This window comes from Herpailurus yagouaroundi, unplaced genomic scaffold (assembly GCF_014898765.1).
Source record: "Herpailurus yagouaroundi ecotype Mexico unplaced genomic scaffold, PumYag 160, whole genome shotgun sequence".
NCBI classification, from domain to species: Eukaryota; Metazoa; Chordata; class Mammalia; order Carnivora; family Felidae; genus Herpailurus; species Herpailurus yagouaroundi.
In genome coordinates this window covers 21,202,183-21,225,201 of record NW_024412401.1, presented here as the reverse complement: position 1 = coordinate 21,225,201, position 23,019 = coordinate 21,202,183, and the positions used below count along the sequence as shown (strand labels likewise).

The window sequence follows — 23,019 nt, the reverse complement described above, 5'->3', positions numbered from 1 at the left end:
AGGTATTAGTTTTGCTTACTTGATTTTAGGCCAGACTCAGACTGTTAGCTAATGAAGGTATCAGGGTTCTTGGAGTTCATCACATCCAGCCCAATCCTTTTATAAACAGCAAAGCTGAGGCTGAAAGAAGTGATCTGTTCGAAGTCACAGAGGTCTAGATTCTGGCCAAGGCTCTCTTTTTCGCTATACTGGTCACGAAGGCTGAGGGACATAGTTTATTGGCTTTAGGAAAGTGTGGCTGATATCATTAGCTGCAAATCTAACAGATTTGGATACTCTTTTCTTCCTGCTCACTAATAATAGAATTCCAGTTTTGCTTAGCATGACAATGGGCCCACAGCTAAAAAGATCATCTTTCTCAGTTTCCCTTACAGCGAGGGTGGTTTTCCCTTACACTAGGATATGGTGGCTAGAGTTCCAGGAGTCATGTTGTGACGATAAAGTACCTGAAGTAACCTTGATGATGGAAACCAAGCACTAACGAAGGCACGGAAAGCAAAAGAGCCTGGACTCTGGATGGTGGAGCCACCATAACAGCCTTGGACTACTTATTTCTGGGTTTTCTTTTACTTCTACCTGTTTTTCTGTTATTTGCGGTAGAACTTAGTCCTATCTGACACAGGAAAACAAAAAAATTAGGAGCTGGATCCAAGTCTGCCTTTCCAGCCAGCTCGGGACACGAATGCCCCCTGGCGGCAGCACAGACACTTTCCTTACCCTGACTATCGCTTTTGGTGTGTTTATGGGTTCTACTCATCATCCCTCTGGTTTCCACGACCCATGGTCACCTCCTGCCAAGAAGCTCAGCACCATGACCCCTCAATGAGATACCAACTTATTCTTCTAGCTCTTGGCTTGGCTCTTGGCAGGAGTATTTCGGCATAGACAAAGTTCCACCTTTATGTACTAACCCAGACCATCGTTTCTTACTCCCTATTTGGTGGGTCAGTCTCAGCCAATGCCTGGCTCTGGTCCACTAATATTCTGATGACAAAAAGCTGAAGATTCCCTGGGGAAATTTCACTTCCTGGACAAATCATGGTAAGGAGACAGCAATGATATGGAGCTGGCCCCATATCTAAGAATGCTGGCCCCAAATTCACTACTTAGAATTCCTGATTGATAATAGTTTATTACTTCCTCAGACTGATAAGATAATCACTTGTGCCTATATATTTTAAGATGACAATTCTTTTCAAGCCAAAAAGGCCAAGCAAATAAGATAAGAGTCTGCCATTGAGATAGTATCATTAAACCACATATTCTCAACAGACAGATGTTCATCCAAATCAAACATGAAGGGCAGAGATGGAAGGGAGAAGTATTTGAAATCTAAAAAAACAAAGAACTTACTGAGGTATGTATCCAAAGGTATACAATTCTCTAGGTCATCTGTAGGTGACAAAAGCTCACAAATACTTTCAGCTGTGTGGTCCTCGGGGAATTTGTTCTGGTCCCCACATTTCTTGAGAATCTCCACACAATCTGATCTTAAAAAGAAAAATATACACAAATTTGGGGTTCAAGAACCTCCTCATATTGTCTAATCAATATCAATCCTGTTTCTGAAGCTTTCCAGAAGGTGAGTTTTCATAACAATGTTTCACAATTGGTTAGATCAAAGTAACAGCAAAAGAAAACAGGAGTCATAGAAGACCTGAGGTTGCATAGTAGTAAGTAATGTATTATAGTATCAAAACATCCGTAGCTTTCTCTTATCTGAGATCAAAGGCCTTGCTCAAATTTTACGCTCATACAGTTACTAGTATTGATGTGACTTGTCCCTTCTTTGAAAGGAAATTAAACTAGGCTTTTTGCAAAATCATCCATCCTTTCTTTTAGGACCTTAGGCTTGCTTGCTTTTTCCTCCCTCCCTTCCTCCTTCTCTCCCTTTCTCTTTTTAAATATATTTTTAGTTATCAACATTAAGGTGTTTGGCCTGTAACAACTGGAAGTACACTACTTTAAAATTTTCTCAATCCTCCAAAGGGATTTGATTCCTTTTCTATAAATTTTCCATACTAAGAGTCTATAAATTTCCCACTGGTTGCCTCTAGCTTGTTGCCCCTCACTTTCCCCCTTACTCAGGTGATCCCCAAGTCATGCCAGAGAATTGATCTGGATTCTGTTTAAGGTTGAAATAATCTTCAATCAGTCATCAAGTTCCAAGGAGCACCAAGACGCACACCAACATCTTAGGGGGTGGACATTAACCTGGTCTTTAGGAAAGTTTTTTGGAAAAATAGATGATTGAAGATCAGCTGGCATAGATTACTTTGTGGCCAATACTTTTGGTTTCATTCAGTATAGCAGCTTTCCTCTTTACTTCATCCTAGATCTCCTAAGCAAACCACTCACAAAATGTTTACTAGAAACAGGCCTCGATGACTACATTCACTAATTCCTTCACTCATCAAACATTTATGGAGCACCTATTGTGTGTCAGGATTATGTTAATCACTGAAGAGGAGAAAAAGAGGAAAGAGGAGCAAGAAAAAGGAGGCACAAAGAAGAATAAACTCAAGGAGAGCAAAGTCTAACTAAATATAAGACAAGTATAGGGACGGCTGGGTAGCTCAGTTGGTTAAGCGTCTGACTTTGGCTCAGGTCATGATCTTGCGGTAGGTGAGTTCAAACCCTATGTCCGGCTCTTTGCTGACAGCTCAGAGCCTTGGAGCGTGCTTCAGATGCTGTGTCTCCCTCTCTCTCTGCACCTCCCCCACTCTCATTCTATCTCTCTCTCTTAAAAAATAAACATTAGGGGGGCGCCTGGGTGGCGCAGTCGGTTGAGCGTCCGACTTCAGCCAGGTCACGATCTCGCGGTCCGGGAGTTCGAGCCCCGCGTCAGGCTCTGGGCTGATGGCTCGGAGCCTGGAGCCTGTTTCCGATTCTGTGTCTCCCTCTCTCTCTCTGCCCCTCCCCCGTTCATGCTCTGTCTCTCTCTGTCCCAAAAATAAATAAACGTTGAAAAAAAAATTTAAAAAAAAAAATAAATAAAAAATAAACATTAGGGGCGCCTGGGTGGCGCAGTCGGTTAAGCGTCCGACTTCAGCCAGGTCACGATCTCACGGTCCGTGAGTTCGAGCCCCGCGTCAGGCTCTGGGCTGATGGCTCGGAGCCTGGAGCCTGTTTCCGATTCTGTGTCTCCCTCTCTCTCTGCCCCTCCCCCGTTCATGCTCTGTCTCTGTCTGTCCCATAAATAAATAAAAACGTTGAAAAAAAATTAAAAAAAAAACATTAAAAAAAAGACAAGTACACAAACTAAAATATAAAAATAGAATTGTGTATTGAAGGTATTCACTAAAGTTTCTGGAACTAAATTGCATAAGAAAAGTTCAGATAAAGGTCTATAAATATTTGTAGTAAGGATAAATTACTATTAGCTGGTGAAATATGGGAAGGTTCCACGGGAATGATGGGCATTTGAGAGGAGCTAAGAAACACAGGCAGTGGGCAAGTGGAGATGGAAGAGTAATTCAAGCAGAGGAGGAAAAAGTAGGAAAGCACTTGACATGTGGGGTGATGGGCAAACGAAGTGGCAGGAGGGAAAACTCTAAAGATAGGCTGTGGTTCAGATCATGGTCTGAACCAGGACTGGAGGGTCAACTTACTTGCAGATAATACTTCCCCGGGATTTCCTATGACAAGGTTTAATCTGCAGTGAACAAGCTACTGCTTTCCACATTTCTGGCTGGCACTTCTTAATGTCAAGAACAGGTATGTTGATAAACGGCATCTTTATGCTTCCTTTCTCCCACAGCTTCATGTCATTCATGGCTCCTTGATCTGACTGAGCATTACAACTCCTAAAAAGTTCTGTTGGCCTGAAAAGCAAAAAGGCCAGAATCGAGAGGCAATTATTTTCTACAGAGAAGATATGGGTAAAATCCTGACATACTAATGCATCAGGAAAACCTGATTTTTTTCAAGAAAGTACCTATGATGGATCAAAGGATATCAGCTTTGCATGTATGGAGATTCAACGTGGACACATTAAGATTTTGACTGCATCTTTCGTTTTTAACAAAAGTTAAAAACTTAAACACTCTGTATGGGACTATCATCTCTAGACTGTATCATTTCTTTCATATTACAAAATAATGAGTCCAGGTTTTAAAAACTGAGGTATAATTTATAAAAAGACAAAAAAAAAAAAAAAGCATTTCCATCATGTCAGAAAGCTCCCTTGTGTCCCTGTCTAGTCAATGCCCTCCCCACTGACTATACCCCAGAGGCCACCTCCATTCATACTTATCTAGAACTTTATATATAAATGAAACATATTGTATATGCTCTTTTGGGTCTGGTGTCTTTGGCTGAACAATTTTTTTAGATTTACCTTTGTTATGTATATCATAAGTTGTTGTTTCCTTTTACTGTTGAGTAGCATTCCGTTAATAAATGTACCACAATTTGTTTATCCTAGTAGTTCTCAAACTTTTGATCTCAGGACCCATTTACACTCTTAAAATTACTGCATTCTCAAAAAGCTTTTGTTTATGTGGGTTACAATCACCAATATCTATGACATTATAAATCAAAACAGATCTTTTGATTCGTAGTTCTTAATTCATTTAAAAGGATAAGCCCATTACATGTAAGAAATAATGTTTTTGTGAAACATAACTATATTTTTTCAAAGCAAAACTAAATTTAGTGAGAAGAATAGGACTATTTCACAGCTTTGAAAATCTCTTTAATATACGGCTTAATAGAAGACTGCTGGATTTTCATATCTTTTCTTGACCTCAATCTGTTTTTACATCACATGTCTTCTTTTTTTTAGGTTTACTTATTTATTTTTGGGAGGGAGAGAGAGAATATGTGAGGGACAGAGAGAAGGAGAGAGAGAATCCCAAGCAGGCTCCACGCCGTCAGTGCAGAGCCTGATGTGGGGCTTGAACTCATGAACTGTGAGATCACGTCCTGTGCCGAAATTAAGAGTTGGTCACTTAACCGACTGAGCCATCCAGGCGCCCCAATTACATCATGTGTCTTACAGCACTGGGGAAACTCCACTGTTCACTCTTGTGAGAACAAGAGTGAAAAAAGCAGATCACAGCTTAGTGTTATTATAAAAATAGTTTTGATCCCATGGGGCTTGGGGACCATGGACCACACTTTGAGAAATCCTCGTTTATTAATTCACCTGTTTATAGACAAAAAGTTTTGTTTCCAGTTTTCATGTCTCTTCATGCCTAACGAAGAGCATTTGGGGTCATAACTTTCTAAGAAACTGCCAAACTATTTTCCAAAGTGGTCACACCATTTTAGACTTTAAGCCACAACGTGTGAAAGTTCCAGCCGCTTTACATGCTTGTCAGTCTTTTTAGTTGTAGATGCAGTTTTAAAAATTGCATTTTGCTGATGACCAGTCACGTCAAACACCTTTTCATGCACTTCCTGGCCATTCAGGTATCTTCTTCTGTGAAGTGTCTTTCCAGCTACTTGCCCTTTTTAGAAAAAGTTGTCTTTTCACTATTGAGTTATAAGAGTTCTTAATATATTCTGGATATAAGTCCTGCTTCAAATATATGTATTACAAATACTTTCTTCCAGTTTGTGGTTGGCCTTTTCATTTTCTTTTTGTAAAATTTTTTTTTAAGTTTATTTATTTATTTTGAGAGAGAGCGAGAGAGAGCATGCAAGTGGGGAAGGGGCAGAGAGAGAGAAAGAGAGAGGATCCCAAGCAGGGTCTGCACCACCAGCACAGAGCCCGATGCAGGGCTTGACCTCACAAACCACAATATCATGACATGAGCCAAAGTCAGATGCTTAACCAACTGAACAACTGTGGCGCCCCTGCCTTTTCATCTTCTTATTGGTGTCTTTTGATGAGCAAAATTTTAAAAATTTAAATATTTATTTTATTTAGCTAAAATATTTTATTGGTATATAAATTACAAAGAATATAATGCACAGATCTTGAGAGTTCAGTAAGTTTTGAAAATTGTATTCACCCCTGTAATCAAAGCCCCAAACAAGATATAGAATATTTCTATCACCTCATAGAGTTCCCTTATGCCCACCTCCAGCCAATTTCCTCTTCCAAAGGCAATAACTTTCTGATCTTTACCCTCATAGATTATTTTTACCTATTCTTGGATTTCATATATATGGAATTATAAAGTCTTTATTTTGTATTGGGCTTTTTTTATTCAACATAAGACTCATCCATATTTTGGGGTTTATCAGTAGTTTGGCCTTTTCCCTTGCTGTGTACTATTCCATTGTTCGGATACACCATGTGTTTTCATTCCCTTCCTGATGTACATTTTATTTATTTTTCCCCAAATTCTGGGTTCTTATGAATAAGGTTGCTATATAAGTCTTTTTTGGAATTAGATTTTCATGTCTCTTGGGTAAATGCTTTAGAATGGGATTGCTGAGTCATGGACTTGACACTGCAAGGAAACTCTTCAAAGGTCTTAAACCATCTTATACTCCAAGCAGGGAAGTATGAGAGCTCCACCTGCTTCATATATTGTCACTCAAAAAAACCCCTTTTTTTAAATGTTTATTTATTTTTGAGAGAGAGCGAGAGAACGAGAGAGCGGGGTAGGGGCAAAGAGAAAGGGAGACACAATCCAAAGCAGGCTCCAGGCTCCAAGCTGACAGGGCAGAGCCCGACCCAGGGCTCAAACTCACAAACTGTGAGATCATGACCTGAGCTGAAGTCAGACACTTAACTGCCACCCAGGTGCCCCAACTGTTAATCTTTTAATTTTAGCTATTCTAGTGGGTATGAGGAGGCATCTCACTGAGGTTTTAATTTGCATTTTGCATAAATAGTGACAAAGAACTTTTTCATATACTTAAATGGCTATTTTGATGTCTTTTTTGGTGAAAGACCCTTGACATTTTTTTGCCCATTTTTCAAATTGGGTTATTTGATTTTTTATTATGAGGTTGTAGGAGTTATTTATATATTTTGGTTACAAGTCCTTTGTCAAATGTGTGTGAGTGTGTACATGTGATACACTGAATATCTTCTCTCAGATTGTGGCTTGCCTTTTCAAATTTTAAATGGTGTGTTTTGGTGAACAAGTGTTTACAGTTGAACCTTAACTCATTAATTTTTTTCTTTTATAATTGGTATATTTTGTCTCCTGTCTATAAAATCTTTGCCTGCAGCCAGATTGTTAAAATAATCTCCTATGTTTTCTTTTAGAAATTTTGTATTTTCAGCTTTTATGTTGTATTCTATGACCCCATCTTAAATTAATTTTTGTGTACAGTGTGAGATAGAGGTTGAGGTTCTTTTTTTTTCATAAACATATTCAACTGTTCCAGCATTGTTTGTTGAAGAGATGTTTCTCTTTGCATTGAATTGCCTTGCTGCCTTTGTTGAAAATCAATTTACTGTGTGTGAGTCTATTCTTGATTCTCTGTTTTGTCCTACTGATCTATTTGCCCAAACTTATGCCAATTTACATTGCTTTAATTTTTGTTGCTTTATAATAAGTCTTGAAGTCAGGTACTATAAGTTCTCCAAATCTGTTATTTTTTTGAAACTTCTTTTAGCTATTCTAGGTCCTTCGTATTTTTATTTGAATTTCAGAATTAGCCCGGAAATTTCTATTTTAAAAAGCCTCTTGGGGGGCACCTGGGTGGCTCAGTCGGTTAAGCATCTGACATCGCCTCAGGTCATGATCTTTCGGTTCACGAGTATGAGCCCCATGTCAGGCTCTGTGCTAACAGCTCAGAGCCTGGAGCCTGCCTCAGATTCTGTCTCTCTCTCTTTCTGCTTCTCCCCTGCTAGCACTCTGTCTCTCTCTCAAACGTAAATAAACATTAAAAAAAATACTTAAAAAATTAAAAAAAAAAAAAGCCTGTTGGAATTTTGATTGGAATTGCACTGAATCTAGATGTCAGTTTCAGGAGAATTAACAATATTGAGGATTCTAATCCATGAACATGGTAGCTCTCTCCATTTATTTACTGTCTTTAATTTCTTTCTGCAAAGTTTTCTGGTTTTCAATGTATAGTTCCTACATATTTTTTTGTCAAATTTATCCTAAGTATTTCATGTTTTTTGACGCAATTGTATAAATTTGTATTTTTAAAATAAATTTCATTTTCCAGTTGTTTGTTGTTAACATACAGGAATACAATTGGCTTTTTTTTTTCTTAAATGTTTATTTTTGAGAGAGAGTGAGTAGGGGAGGGGCAGGGAGAGAGGGGGACAGAGGATCTGCAGCAGGCTCCAGGCTCCGCGCTGTTAGCACAGAGCCTGACGCAGGGCTGGAACCCACAAACTGCGAGATCATGACCTGAGGTGAAGTCGGACATTCAACCGACTGAGCCACCAAGCGCCCCTATAATTGGCTTTTGTATGTTAACCTTGTATCCTGTGACTTTGTTAAATTCAAGGATTTAAGGAGAGTTTGTTTGGAGATTTTGGGGCATTTCCTTTTGTGGTTCCCACCTTTCTGGGGTTTTCTACTCCCAGCAGTCCCAAGCTCTGATCTCCAACTCCTCTGCCCAAGACTGCTGCTTTTTGCATGAACTCTTTATGCCAGGCAAAGAGACAGAGAGTGCCCATGAAGGGAAAACTGGATATGTGGCTCTCATGCAGTGTGGTTTCTAACCCTCCTGCTTTTGGTCCTTCTCTAATGACTTCAAAACAATAGTTTTTTAATATTTTGTACAGAGCTCACAATTGGTACTTGTAGAAGTATTAGTCTGATGCAAACTATTCCACCATCCCCACAAGCTAGAACTATGTGTCTAAGTTTAAATTTAAACATTTCATAGATTTCAAATTTCCTCAATCTCTAAGCCAAGTCCTTATTGGCTAACACTCTATTACCGGCTGTAAAGATATCTCAATTTTCTTATTCAAAATAATATTCTGAATACTTTTAAAAGAATGGGATTTGTGTTAGTTTGAACCTTCTTCTGGCCCAAATGATTGACTTTTTCCTCTTTGCCCTCCTCATCTCCAGGCTGCAGCTCACAGAACCAGCCCCCTCTTGCTTAGAAACTCTCTCTGGCTTCTCTGATATGGTGTTCTCTAGGCTTTTGGATGCCTTTTTGTTTTCTTCACTGCTTGTTCAGCCATTCAGTTTTGGGCCCTTGTTTTTCTGACCATACTTGATACCCAAGAAAATATAAGTAGGTAAGAAAACATTTTTGCATGAAATAGGGAATTCACTGAGGGAGACCAACCACCCTGGAGGTCCTTCAAAGTAAACTGTTCACAAGAGGGCATTTGGATGGCCAAACTGTTCACAGTGATTTATTCTGCAATAAATTGCTTCTACTGGTTTTGTAGTAGAAGGGAGTGGGTAAGATTGGTAGACTGAAGGCAAAGAAGATTCTTTGAACTCTAGATGCTTTAAGTATCTCTAGTCTAGTCTAGTCTAGTCTTGAAGTGCTTCCTTTCTTACAGGTGATGTATCAGATGGGTTATATAGCATTTATAAAGTATTTTTTTTTCAACGTTTATTTATTTTTGGGACAGAGAGAGACAGAGCATGAACGGGGGAGGGGCAGAGAGACAGGGAGACACAGAATCGGAAACAGGCTCCAGGCTCTGAGCCATCAGCCCAGAGCCCGACGCGGGGCTCGAACTCACGGACCGCGAGATCGTGACCTGGCTGAAGTCGGACGCTTAACCGACTGCGCCACCCAGGCGCCCCGGGTTATATAGCATTTAAAGATGAAATAAAGAAATGCTACTTCCTTTTAACTTAGCATCCGAGTAAAAATGAGAGTAAAGTGGTCTTTTCAATTACTTAAAAACAAGATAATTAATGATAAAATACTTCTATTCCATGTATAGTAATTTGCTCCTACCTGTTGTTAAAATTAGTACAGTAAGTAAGATTTCTACAGCCCAACTGGCAAGGTTCCCGGACATCTGCTAAACAGGTCAACATGGACACTTCCACTGGATTGTATTCACAAAAGCGATCAAACTCTTGCCAACTCTGTGTATTGCCCCAGCTCATGCTATAAAGTTTAGTGCACAGTTCCCTAAAACAAAGGCACAAATATAGAAACACAGGTGAGCCAAGTGAATACATAGTTTAGAATATGAACAAGAAAAAAGTACAAAAACCAAAAGACTAAAATTTATCCCCTAGAATTTAGAGCCATAAGCAGAACTTTTCCATGAAAGTGTTAGCCTTCTTTTATTACCCATCTCTTTCCTTTATGCCATGGTTGCTACAAAGCTCAGTGCTAAAGGTAATGTTTAATTATATTTGTACATCTTTATTCTTGGCACAATTATCTCTTCCATTTCTGATCCCTCTTTTACCTTTCACGTAAGATAAGGCATACAGTTTTTCCTCCACAAAGATAGATTCCCCTATATTTATATTTATTTACTTCCTATAAATAAAGTAAAACTGTGTAGTAAAACTGTGACAAGGTCCTCAGACCTAAGAAGCTTTACAGACTTAGGGTTCACTAGTTTCTCCCTGAAAAATTATCCCAAAGTCATTTATCTTCCTTAAGATACACCCAGATAGTCTACATGCAAAGGCTTATGAATTCCAAAGCTTCTATATACTATTGTAGTTAATACATGACAATCTTATTTGTAGTACTTGATGATTACAAAGCAACTTGACTACATGCATATAACTAAAATAATATCAGTACCATTTCTCAAGTGCCTTCAAATTAGTTTAATTTTTAAAATTTATAAATGTAATAAAAATGTAAAAAAACATAATATAAAATTTAATACTACCAAAATACAAAGTCATAAGTAAAAATTCTCCACTCCTACCACATTTTATTTGACTCTCATTATTAAACCTTTGAGGAGGATGTCTTTACGTTTATAAGTTTGTTCATTCATTCTACTGATTTTTACTGAGTGCCTATTTTGTGTTAGACCCTGTTCAAGGCATTGGATATTCAGTGGTAAATAAGAGAGACGGGTCCCTGCTCTCAATGGAGCTTATACATCATAGAGATAAAGAAGGTGGGATCAAGTTATATTAGGTACTTTGAGCTGGGAACCAGTCCTTTCTCTAGCCCTTAACTTTCTCTATGACCTTGGACAGACTGTTTAATAACATCTCAGAATTAGTTTTCTATATATAAGCAAGAATTACACAAACTGACACCGTAAGATGTCATAAACTGACATCATAAGGTGATACAATCATAATGTTTCACGAAGAGGAAATAAGATGGAAATAAACCACAAAACCTTACATCAAGGTAAGGCAGGGCAAAGTGTTTTTCAGTGAAGTTCTTCTAGGATAACACAGAGATTCCAATCTCCAATGGCTTTAGGGCATAAACTCTTTTAAAGACATTCAAAGAATTACTCAGCATCCCTGTCATAAATATATTTATTAATGCAATCCAATTTCCTTAATTACAGGACCAAATTAACTTCTCTTTAAGATCTTCTGTTAATTTTCTTTGGATATTTTCCAGTTTTTTAAAATATCTTTGGTAAAGTTTGATGAGCTACTCTAGGCACAATTTTTGCTAAAGGTCCATTCCATTTAGAAACCACAGAAAAGACTGTTTCATTCCTGGTAGATGATATTAATTTCAGGATGTTCTAGTAATATATACTTCTTTTTCACCTAAAATCTCTCTAATAAAGCAAACTTCTATTTCTCCCTAATAAAGCAAACTTCTATTTCTACCACGACCTTAGTAATCTCCATTTATTGTTGTCTCTAGATTGTTTCTTCCATCTTATATTTGTGTTAATTTTTTATACCTAAGTGTATCATCCAAATGAATGCTAATACACTGCTATCTACCTTTGTGTATGAGTGCCAATCCAGATCATTCACCAATATATGCAAAAGGTTGGTTAATGTTCAAAGTTTCATAATTTAACAAAGAGAAATATGCCTTAGACGTCAGATCAAAACATCTTCTAAACTGTAAGCTTACTTAATGATAGCCTTGAGGGTAGAATCCAAATTGCACCATCTTTAAATATTTACTATCCTTCCAATGCTAATCCTCTATACCCCCAAACACAGTTCTTTTAGCACTTGATGTTCAAAAACGATGTTTTCTATAAACAACACTCAATAAATATTTGCTAGATGAAAGAGTTTGTATCTTCTCAATTCCTGAGTTTATATCTTCTCAACTCCTGATGAAAGAGTTTATATCTTCTCAACTCCTGCGAGAATGTAACATACATTTGCTAGCACTTAAAATCACGAATTAAAATGCTATTTTCTATTGGTTTTAATAAAGGAAAATGAGATACTGACCTACATGTTGAAGTGTTTGCTTTAGAACAACAATGCAATTTAGCCCCATCAAGGCCCGTAGAGGGAGGAGGATGTAGAGTGACTCCAGGGTGAACAGATTGTGAGCTTTCAAGAAAACACTGCCAAAGAGGATCCTGAGGCAAAGGCTGAGTTTTACAACCCTCGATGAGGCCATCAACAATCTCCATTTCTGTTTTCTTAGACATCAGAATTCTCTTGCAGGCATTTTGGCAAGCATGGTCTTCAGCTCTGTCACAGCAATATAAACCTACGTTTTCAGGATACATGTGGCTTAATTAGCTGATTTTATGTCACACACTGCTCAGAACAGAAGAACATGGTGGTGTACTGGAAACAATACCACTCAATCACATGTCAATATCTGCAGTACACAGGGCCTACCAAATTTTCTCTCCATTACTTTGCAGCATAGCAAATAGATACCTACGTGGACTAGGTATCTATTTCCAGAATTCACCACTGTCCCAGTCATGGGACCTTTGGCATCAATTCTACATAAATGAAAGGTCACTCGTCTTCCACCTGAGAAGCCCTTACATGTAAAGTATCTTAAGTTCTTGGAAAAGGTACTATACATTAAACTGGAATTATTTCATCCTAGAAACAACTGCCTAAAAGGGATTACGTTCTTGGCAGAGTGAGAGAGGAATAATTTCAATAGCAAAAACCACAAACACCATGTTTCATGACATTCTGGGATATAAAGCTCTTATATATCTATACAAGTTAATCAATCTAAGTTGTAATTTAAATAATACAATAGCAAACTGTGACAAAATGTCAGTTTCCTTCTGCTTTTAATTTTCTACAAAGAATCAGAAAATAAAAGCACTTCCAATCAGATTACAGATTTCAGAAGGGGTTCTTTGAAGTAGTTTTCTCAGGTGTCTTTGACTTTTTAAGAAACGTATTCAGGATAGCTTTCTTTTCCAGATTTCCTATGTATCAGTATAGACATTTGAAATGGTTGTTCTTCTACCCTTAAAACATCTTGCTGGTTTTTGTTTTTGTTTGTTTATTTATACTTTGAGCTGCTACCACCTTAGCTCCAGCAGCACCTCTGTATAGCCTAAATGTCAATTTCTATAACTCTGCCTTTAAAATGAATGAAGATCATTTGTGGCAAATGCTTCATCCTCTGATATTCACCATGCAGCCACACCACAGTACGTCATAAGCTTTAGAGCTCTCCTTTAGATGCTGGACTTACAGGGCACATAGCACTGCTTCTGAGTTTACAAAAACAAGTCTTTCAGTATCCCAGTATAAATCAAAACACTGGCATCCAGCTTATAAATCTTGTCTTTTGTCAGTTTGGTTAATTAGTCAATTGTTTAAAGTTTGTTCATCTCTAAATAAAGAAGATGGATTATAGGATGTACAAAGCTGGGACTTTGAAGACCCGTAAGGTGCAGGTTCATTAGGAGGCCCTGATTTTCAAAAGTATCAGGATTTCTTCTCATTTTTATGATGCTTTTATTATAAAAGTAATAACTGCTCACCATAAAAATTCAAGCATCACAAAAACACATAAATGTAGAATAGGTATATAACTAACCATATTATACAGTTAGTTCTACAACTTGCTTTTTTTTTATTATGTCTTGGACTTTCTATATAAACATACTTTTTTCTTTATTTGGATTACATAGTATTTTTATTATACAGATATATAATTTATTTCATCAATTTTAATCAATACCCTATTGATGGGTATTTGAGTTATTTCTAATTTTTCTCCATTACCATCAGTGTTGTAGCAAACATCTTTCACGTGCGTAGATATATTTTTGCAAATTTATGAGTTTTCTTGAAGGAGAAATTCTAAGAAATGGGATTCTTAGATTAAAAGGTATGGTCATTTGAAATTCTCAATTTCCTATCAAAATATCCATACCAATGAATTCTCCCATCCTCAGAACAAAGAGTGCTTGCTTCCTCATACCGTTGACAGCTCTATCTTTCTTGGTACTTTTCAGCTGTGACCATAATATCCAATCTGCCATATCTAAACACCAAAGGAAGTCTGGTGTTTCCCAAATGACCGAGACTACAGATATCTACAAGAATTTACTTCCTTTTTACAAATTATTTTACCAAAGATTGAAACAAGAGAAATATATCAATTTTACTTACTATCTGTTGGGTTCCTCATTGGATAAGATTGGGTGTAATTGTTCACACAGTGTATTAACTGTGGACTAATAGAGGCACAATAGTTTTCCACTGCTTTGATCTGAGATGGGCCAGGAGAAGAGTCTGTTCGAAAGATGGCTTGACAGTATTCTCGGCAGTTTGTGTGATGGCCTGCATAACTGCAACAAACTGAGCCCACTGAGGGGGAAACAAGGAGAGGTTGTTGGAATGGAAACAGCTATTTGGTAACAATAAAGCATCATAATATTGATAGAACAATTCGCAACTTTTTGAATTGGAGAATAAAACCATGCCAGAGAAGACAATTCCTTTAAATCAGCACTACTTTCAGAATAGTATACTCCAAATAAGACATTTCGGAATAGGACATTCAGGTGCTCACTGGTACAAGGAAGTCTTATTTGTCAACTTAGAATCTATATAGTCCAGTGAGTCTCGGCAGGAGCAGCACACCCCTGTGGGAGACTATGGAGACACGTGGAAGTATTTTTGGCTTTCATGATGACTTGGGGAGCTACTGCTAATATTTAGTGCATGGGGACCAGGGCTGTTTACTCTGCAATGTACAGGGCATTCTCACAGCGCCAAAACTGTCTCCAAAAATGCTAATACTGCCCATGCTGAGAACTGCGGGCACAATTTCTTTTCATGTTAGACTTGTGGAGATTTATAAACAAAGCAAGGCAAACAAAGCCAAAATAAAACAAGACCCCTCCGGGGGGGGGGGGGGGTTATAAAATAGGACGAGTAAAAACTAAGAGATATCAGGCTCATTTCATAAATTTGACAGTTATATAACTGTATATCTTGAAAGAAATCTCAAAAATTCTGTTCCATTTGAACATCTCCAAGGACATGCCTAAGTTGAAACAGTCTTTACCTCACAACTGATGTGAGCTGCTTTAATACTGAAAACCCCGCATTTGAAATACATTTATGGATTTATGTATTTTTAGAAATCAAGGAGGAACCATCTCAGGTATCTGGGGAGAGCTGGATGAGTGGCTAGGGGTACAGATGTGGGATTTAAACTGGAGAAGAAAAAAAGACCCTCACAGGAGAGGTTAGGGGGTCTGTGGAGGGCTTAAGGGAACCAAGATGGAGATATGGCAGGAAAACAGGTAAGAGAAAGGCAGGTAGGAAATCTCTGATAATTATTAGAGGTGGTGGAGGAACGAGAATCAGGTTTCTGGTGAATTCCACAGACCAGGGAATGAGCAGGGAATCCAAGCAACTTCCAGAAATAATGACAATGATAAAACTATACGCAAATTAAACTAGGACTGAACTGATGGCAGGATAGGCCTTGGTTTCCTGCACCAGGAAACAGTTTCATAATTACTGTGCCACCTGTTTTTAACTTGTAATTACTACTTACTGTGCTCACTGCTGAACTGTTCGATTTCAACACAAAGAATAATTAATGGCTACATTTATCACTGTTAACCTTAGTGAGGATAAACTGAGGATGGGGGAATACTGAGGACAGAAGAGATAGGTGAGAATAAGCCAAGGATGCCCATCTTCTGATTCCTCCATGAGGCTGGCTTCCTCACTAGTGTGGGAGGACAAAGATTATGTGCGACACTATCTGGGAAACTGTGAATTAAGCCCTAGTGTGCGAGGGTTAGAAGATAAAGTGCAGCCAGCTAGCGTTTCTTATTATACTTTGATAAACCAAACTGCCAAACTAATCCAAACAACTCTTCTGTTCCTCAGCTGTGTTTTCCCAGCTGTAACTGCTCTCACTACTCCCTTTACCTGTGATGCCCTTCTTCCCATCTGCACTGTTCATATCTTGTCCATCCTTCAAGGCCCAGCTCAGCTACCAACTCCATGAAGCCACCTCTAAAACCCTGGCAGGGGGTGCCTGGGTGGCTGTCGGTTGGGCGGCTGATTTCGGCTTGGGTCATGATCTCATGGCTCGGCTCGTTTGAGCCCCGCGTCGGGCTCTGTGCTGACAGCTCAGAGCCTGGAGCCTGCTTCGGATTGTGTCCCCCCCCCTCTCTCTACCCTACCCCCGCTGGCACTCTGTCTCAAAGGTAAATAAACATAAAAAAAATTTTTTTTTAAACCCCGGCAGGATGTGATCCCTCCTTCCTCTAAACTCATGCAGCAATTTTATCAGTGCCACTATCCCATATCCTCCATGTTCTAGAGTTTTTTTGTGCACAGATTGTGTCCTCACGTGCATGTATGTCTGCACAGAGCAAGCAGTCAGTAAACATCTGCTGAGTGAACTGAGAGGAAGCCTTCAGCAAGTGCTACATTGTATGACCTGGGAATGCTTAATTTCTGTAAGTAATCCTATTTATTCAAGGAGAGCATGATATTCCCATCTAACAGCAGTATCTGCTTTGTAAATCTGCATTTAAGACATGGCAATTGTCGTAATTCATGAATGGCCTGGACACCCTAGAGGAAAGAGCCTATGAGAACCCTGATGGGCTTTTAGGCAGCTTACTAACAGCCCACATCATAATGCCAGGTCTTGGCAATATTTATAACAGCTAAATCGTATTCTGTAAACTGTGTTTTGCTCCTTGGACTGCTCATATAACCATTGACAAAATACTTACTTTCATTTCTGCTAATGCAACTGAAAAGAGCATTCTGCAAATTAAAGAAAAACAAACAAATTAACCACCATGCAGAATTTCTAATTTTATTCCACTTTATGGTTACATGGAAATCAGAATATCAAACTATTTAATTCTTCTCCAAATCCAAAGCTGAGGATGAAGAAACTGAGATGGCATCCTGGTGAAAAAAGAAACCACTATCTAACACATACTGGGGGTCAAGATCCTCATCCTGAGCCATAAGCTGATCATGTTATAGCAAACCATGTTTATGTAAAGCTGTACCTGTGTATGTGGGGGTAACCTACAATGTATTAATCTCAATTATCTCTTGCAGTATATAAAAGGGCTCCCAGAAGATAATATAATAAAAGGTATTTAGGGAAACAGTGATTTCATGTAACTGCTGCATTTTAGAGTTGAAACGTGCTTAGAGAGCATCCCTAATTGTTCTCAAACATGGCCATGCACTAGAATCACCTGGGCTTCCTAGGCCTTACTCTACACTTACAGAATCAGAATCTGGGAATGAACCACAGAAATCTACATATTAAGGCTTCCAAGATTATTCTTATGTAATTATTGAATCACTATATTGTACTCCTGAAACTAATATTAACACTGTTTGTTAATTTTACTAGAATTAAAATAAAAAATAAAAAGATGATTCTTACATAGTCACCCTGGGATGTTGGGGTATCTCTCTACCATTTTAAAGATGAACAAACCGTTTCCTCATCAGAGGGGAAACTGCCCCAGGTTACAGAGCAAGTCAAAAGCAGATAATGAGAATAGAATTAGTATTTCTAGAGTTCTTAGATCACTGTTCAGAAAATATCACACTATGTTAAAGTCACCGTAAGGAAAATAAGAGGTAAAACAAGACGAAAACAAAAAACTCCTTGTTCAAAGCCATTTGGATATTTAGAGCCTACGGGCTATGATTAATATCTCTTACAAGTAAAAGAATGAATTCCTAAAAGAAATAATATAGGCATAAATAAAAGGTAGATGGAAATCAAGTGCTCTTACAGTTGAATAGAGATGACTTTGGCTTTTAGTTGTAGCTAAATCATAAGCTGGCTATGTGATCTGGACTTTTAAAAGGACCAGCTTTACTGACATTTAAAATCTACCTTCAAGGATCCATCTATGTAGTTGTGTGAAGCTGTACTACATTCATTTTCTCCACTAAATAATATTCTACTGTAGAAATAAACCATACTCTATCCATTTAAAACAAAAAAAAAACCAAAAACCCAGGCCTCACAGATAAGGGCTAATGAATTGGATCAGTATGACTTCTTTCTGCTAGGGCTCTCATCAAGCAATATGAGGGGTGAAATAAACATTCTTGGTGTTCTTTAATACTCATTTCTAGATCTCTCTTCATCTATTTTTCTTTGTTTGACTTTTCAACTACCTGTTACAGATAGCCATCTATTTTGGTCGTGGTTTTAGGAACACTTTCCATAAAATGATCTAAATCAATATTAAAAAGCAATCTGCTACTGACTTTCCAGCCCCCTTTGATTCTCATTGTCTTTCTTTTTCTAATAAACTGGTTGTTCTTTTGGGTTTGGCTGTTTTGACCTTGTACTTGAAGGAGTACATTTATTATCTTGGTGGTCATCCTGAGTCGCATGGCCTGATCTCCAGTTTTGATATTCTTCCAATTACTCATACAAGTCTCCAGAGCAGTGGTTCTCAACTAAGGGTGATTTGCTTCCCAGGGGACATTTGGCAATATCTGGAGACATTTTTCGTTGTCATAACTGGAGAAGCAGCGTGTGCTATTGGGATCTAATGGGTAGAGGAGTCCAGAGATGCTGTAAACATCCTACAGTGCGCATGGCAGCTCCCTGACAACAATAACAAACAACAGCCCAAAATATCAATAGTGCCAAGGTTCGGACACCCTGTTCTAAAGACTTCCAAATTTGTTCAAGCTGGAATTTTGGAAATTTGACCTTCCAAATAAAAGAAATATCACTCTGAGTTGACGTGTAGATCACTTCACTTTAGAGAGATACTAAAGGAAGGACACAAAACCTGAAAAATGTCAGCGATCACCTAATTCAACCCCTTATTTGACCAAAGCCAGTGATGGAGGCCTAAAAAGGAGAACTCTAGCTTTTACCCACAAATGGGTTGGCAGACTATGGCACACAGGCCAAATCTTGCCTGCTGCCTACTTTTGTAAATGAAGTTTTATTGGAACAGTCACACCCATTTGTTTACATACTGTATATGGCTACTTGATACTACAATGGTAGAGTTGAACAGACAGAGGCCATACAAACTGCAAGCCTGAAATATTTGAGATCTGACCCTTTACAGAAAAAGTTTGCCAACCCCTGATGTAGGAGGGCACAACTGTCTCCCTCCATGGCACAACCAGACTTCAGAAATGTTCCCTAAGCACCTCTCATTTCTCTTAATGTTCATTGATAGATCTTTCAAGGATAGATTTACCTTAACTTATCAAACTAAAAACATTCATATTTCAACGCGGCAGTGCCTTTGGTATTGATACCATTTTTACATCTCTATTTTTATCTTTACTAATTTTAAGGTTTTAAAGAATGGTCCTTCATTTAAATATACCAGTTTTTGAAGAATTCATCAATTCTCTGTTGCTTACTTCATACTCATGATTTCAAACTCTGATCATATCCCTCTCTTTAATAAAGGATTCTTAACCTTAGGATACCTTAGCTAACTATATCTATTATATGAACTATAAGCAACTCTACCTTTTCACTGCTTAAACTATTGCTGATTAGTTTGACAGGTCTTAAGACACACATAATGAGTTACACCATTAACTTATAATTTCTTCATCTCTTAAGACATTTCTTAACTCCTGGAAATGTCTGGTCGCCATCTGGTGGCAAAGGAGGTAACTGAGGCTTTATACTAAAGTATGGAGCCTCTTCTGACCTTTTGCCACCAATACTATACCCACTGTGCCTCCATAGATCAGCTCCCCCGCTCCGTTCATCTTACTCTAGAATAGATAAAAATTACAGTGTTACCAAGATGAAGATCTACCACACCTCAGAGACCCAAGAACACAGGCGGATCCCAAGAGATCTGCAAATCCAAGAGCCTTCACTATCCAGCTGGAGACAGATGTACACAGCAAACAAAGGGCAGAGCCAGGGCTACAACCCAGACTGCTCTCTCATGACACTATACCGTAAGAAGACTGGATTCTTTTTTTGAATGAGGCCAATGCAAGGTTGCATTTATGTCCACAGAATAATATCTTTTCAACAGTCTCCTTTTTTAGAATCAACACATTAAACTGCGGGGAAAACAATCATTTCTTGAGGGTAATATTATTTCCCTTAAAGATACTTGATCATGAACTCTTTCCTCGGGTAGCTACTTCCAGTTCTCTGCCCTACTCTTGCTGGTTTTGAGAGAACTGCAGCAAGCCCTTCCACCCAGCGCTGGGTTGCCCAGAGGGCAAACCCGGCAGAAAAACTAAAATACAAAGTAAAATCAAAGTAAAGGGAACCATATGTGATCCTTCAAGCCACACTGACGCTCCTTTAGGTGAAGAGCCATCGGGGTGCATCTGGGAGGTAGACTTTCCTGGTCAAATCACTTGTTCAGAAGTTGGGTCCGTGGATCTATTTTCTGTCCCGGCCACACACACTTTTCCATTTCTGGGACTCCTTTCTAACATTTCTCCATTTGCCCACTCATCTCAATCCTTTCCCTGGCCACCACCCTTCTGCTTCTGGTTCTCCCAGCTCCCTCCCCATCCTCACCAATGATGAGGATGATGAAAACAAAACAAAACAAACACTGACCACATGAATCTTGTAAAAAAAAAAAAGAAAAGAAAGAAAGAAAGAAAGTTTGACTTTAGAAGTTTTAGTTACTTCTGCACAAAGACCCAAAAGAGAACATTTTATAAACTGTTATTTAAGAGTCTCTGGGAGGGAGGGGAAAGTGGGTGATGGGCATTGAGGGGGGCACCTGTTGGGATGAGCACTGGGTGTTGTATGGAAACCAATTTGACAGTAAATTTCATATATAAAATAAAGAAAGAAAGAAAAAAAGAAAGAAATATTAAAAAAAACACATAACCTGTTATTTAATGTTCCCTATTCCCAAGGCTACTAGTTAAAAGTAAAGGAGCTGCTTTATTCCTAAGGCCTCAAAAATAAAATGTTTCTTTTTCATAAATGGACTGAAATTTCTCCCACTTTGAAGTTTTGCATTTCGTATGAGGAATCTAGCTCATCAAATGCTAAGTTGGAGATATTAAATAAGTGACCTTTATTTTATTTTAAGTAAGCTCTATGCCCAATGTGGGACTTGAACTCACAACCCCAAGACCAAGGGTTGCATGCTCTACACACTGAGCTAGGCAGGCACCCCTCCATAATTGCCCTTTAAAAACAAACATGTTTTTAAACCTCTACAAGATGTTTTTTCCTTGTTGTGGACACTATGGCTTTTTAGTTAAAAAGTTTAAGCGACTAGATTATGTAAAGGATTTAATAGCATGATATGGATATCGCTAAACAAGTGATTCTTCAATTTCTTCACCCTCCCAAATAGTAAATATCATTTTAAGAGTTGGATAAAAACAAACACCCACAACTAAAATAAGATTAATAGGTCTAGACTGCTCAAAGAAATTTGCTCATTATCACCAGAGCATCCAACCAACTGGAAGCAAATTCAAGGGCAAGTAATATCTGCAGTGTAACACAAGATCTAGAACAGAACTCAGCACAGAGTGTTTGTGGTAGAGTGACTGTAATGATAGCCCCAGTTCTTCACATTTCCCCCTATCTCTCTCTCTCTCACATTAACTTTGGACTTAGCCATGTGGTTTTTTGGTCAAGTGGATAGTAGCAAGCTTGAAGCAAGCAGAGGCGTGCACAGACACTTGCATCTTTCCACTCCCTCTCCTGGGCCCCTGTCATCACCACGGGAAACATGACTGAGAGGGCGAGAAGACACACATGGAGGAGAGCTGAGCTGACTTAGCTAAGAGCATCGTAAGTCAGCTAGGCTCACGCTGACCTGCAAGCTGATTGTAGATGCATGAGTGAGCCCAGCCCAAATCAGCTAAGCTTGCTTGGCCAGGTCAGAACTGCCTACCTGGACTGTAGAGTCATAAGAAATGATAAACTGTTATTGTTTCAGGCTATGGAGTTTTTGGATGGTGTGATTCACATTATTGCGATAACAGACAGAGTATTCAGTGTTTTCTGGACTCATTCAGAGATTGCCTAACTCACTGACATTTATACAAGGTTTCCACATAAAATTGCTATTTACTCTGAGACAAAGAACCTTGTGTAACTCAGCTGTCCAGAATGGCAAAATGTCTATTAAAAAATTCTATCTATAAAAATACTAACTGTATAGCACCTATCCGCAGGCAACAAATTTCTATTCACCCTTTAAACCTTACCTGCTCTGTGAAGACTTTCCCATTACACTGGGCATTGTCTGTTTGTTTTCTTCACGCTCCAATGTGTCTTGTACAGACTTTTGGCAATGTACTTGTCTCACTGTATTGTAATGACCTATTTGTCTCTTCCCACGGACTAGGCTCTGAGCTTCTTGCAGACAGTGGCTAAATCCTTTCACCTTGTGCCCTGAGAACAGTGCCTGAGACACATTAAGTGTACCAGTGCAGTGAAGGTTGAGTGAATGAATGACAGACGCAAAGACAACTGAAAGGTGGATTCTGCCCCAGGAAGTCAAGGGTTGAGTATTAAAAAGTGACCTGTAAACAAAGAATTATACTATAAGGTGACAAATGCTATAATCAAGCATGTAAAGTAAAGGGGAAGTAGCAGTCAATTTTATGTGTGTTGAGGTAACAAGGCTGGGTAGGGAAGGTTTTTAAAGAACCGTCTAAGCCAGAATTTAAGGCAAAGGTTGTTGCCAGTTAGACGGGAGTACTGGTGTGCTAGGACCAACTTTTGCAGGGCTTGGGGTGGAGGGAAAGTCCTGATTTGTAGTATTTACTGATGTTTGTGGTGAAAATACGCCCCATCATGGCTGAT

General features: G+C 38.6%; 1 protein-coding gene across 3 annotated transcripts in view; it reads right to left on the bottom strand.

Moving 5' to 3' along the window:
• The window catches only part of RECK (reversion inducing cysteine rich protein with kazal motifs), an 87,183-nt gene that overhangs the window by 35,799 nt on the left and 28,365 nt on the right, over positions 1-23,019 (bottom strand). For 2 of the 3 annotated variants that reach the window (XM_040481670.1, XM_040481672.1), the window contains 6 exons: positions 16,970-17,003; positions 14,370-14,567; positions 12,213-12,480; positions 9,802-9,981; positions 3,612-3,824; positions 1,354-1,490 (listed from right to left, as the gene is read on the bottom strand). In XM_040481670.1, coding sequence (XP_040337604.1) covers positions 1,354-1,490; positions 3,612-3,824; positions 9,802-9,981; positions 12,213-12,480; positions 14,370-14,567; positions 16,970-17,003 — 1,030 coding nt within the window. The remainder of the gene's footprint in view (positions 1-1,353; positions 1,491-3,611; positions 3,825-9,801; positions 9,982-12,212; positions 12,481-14,369; positions 14,568-16,969; positions 17,004-23,019) is intronic. The other variant, XM_040481671.1, reaches the window with a different exon arrangement.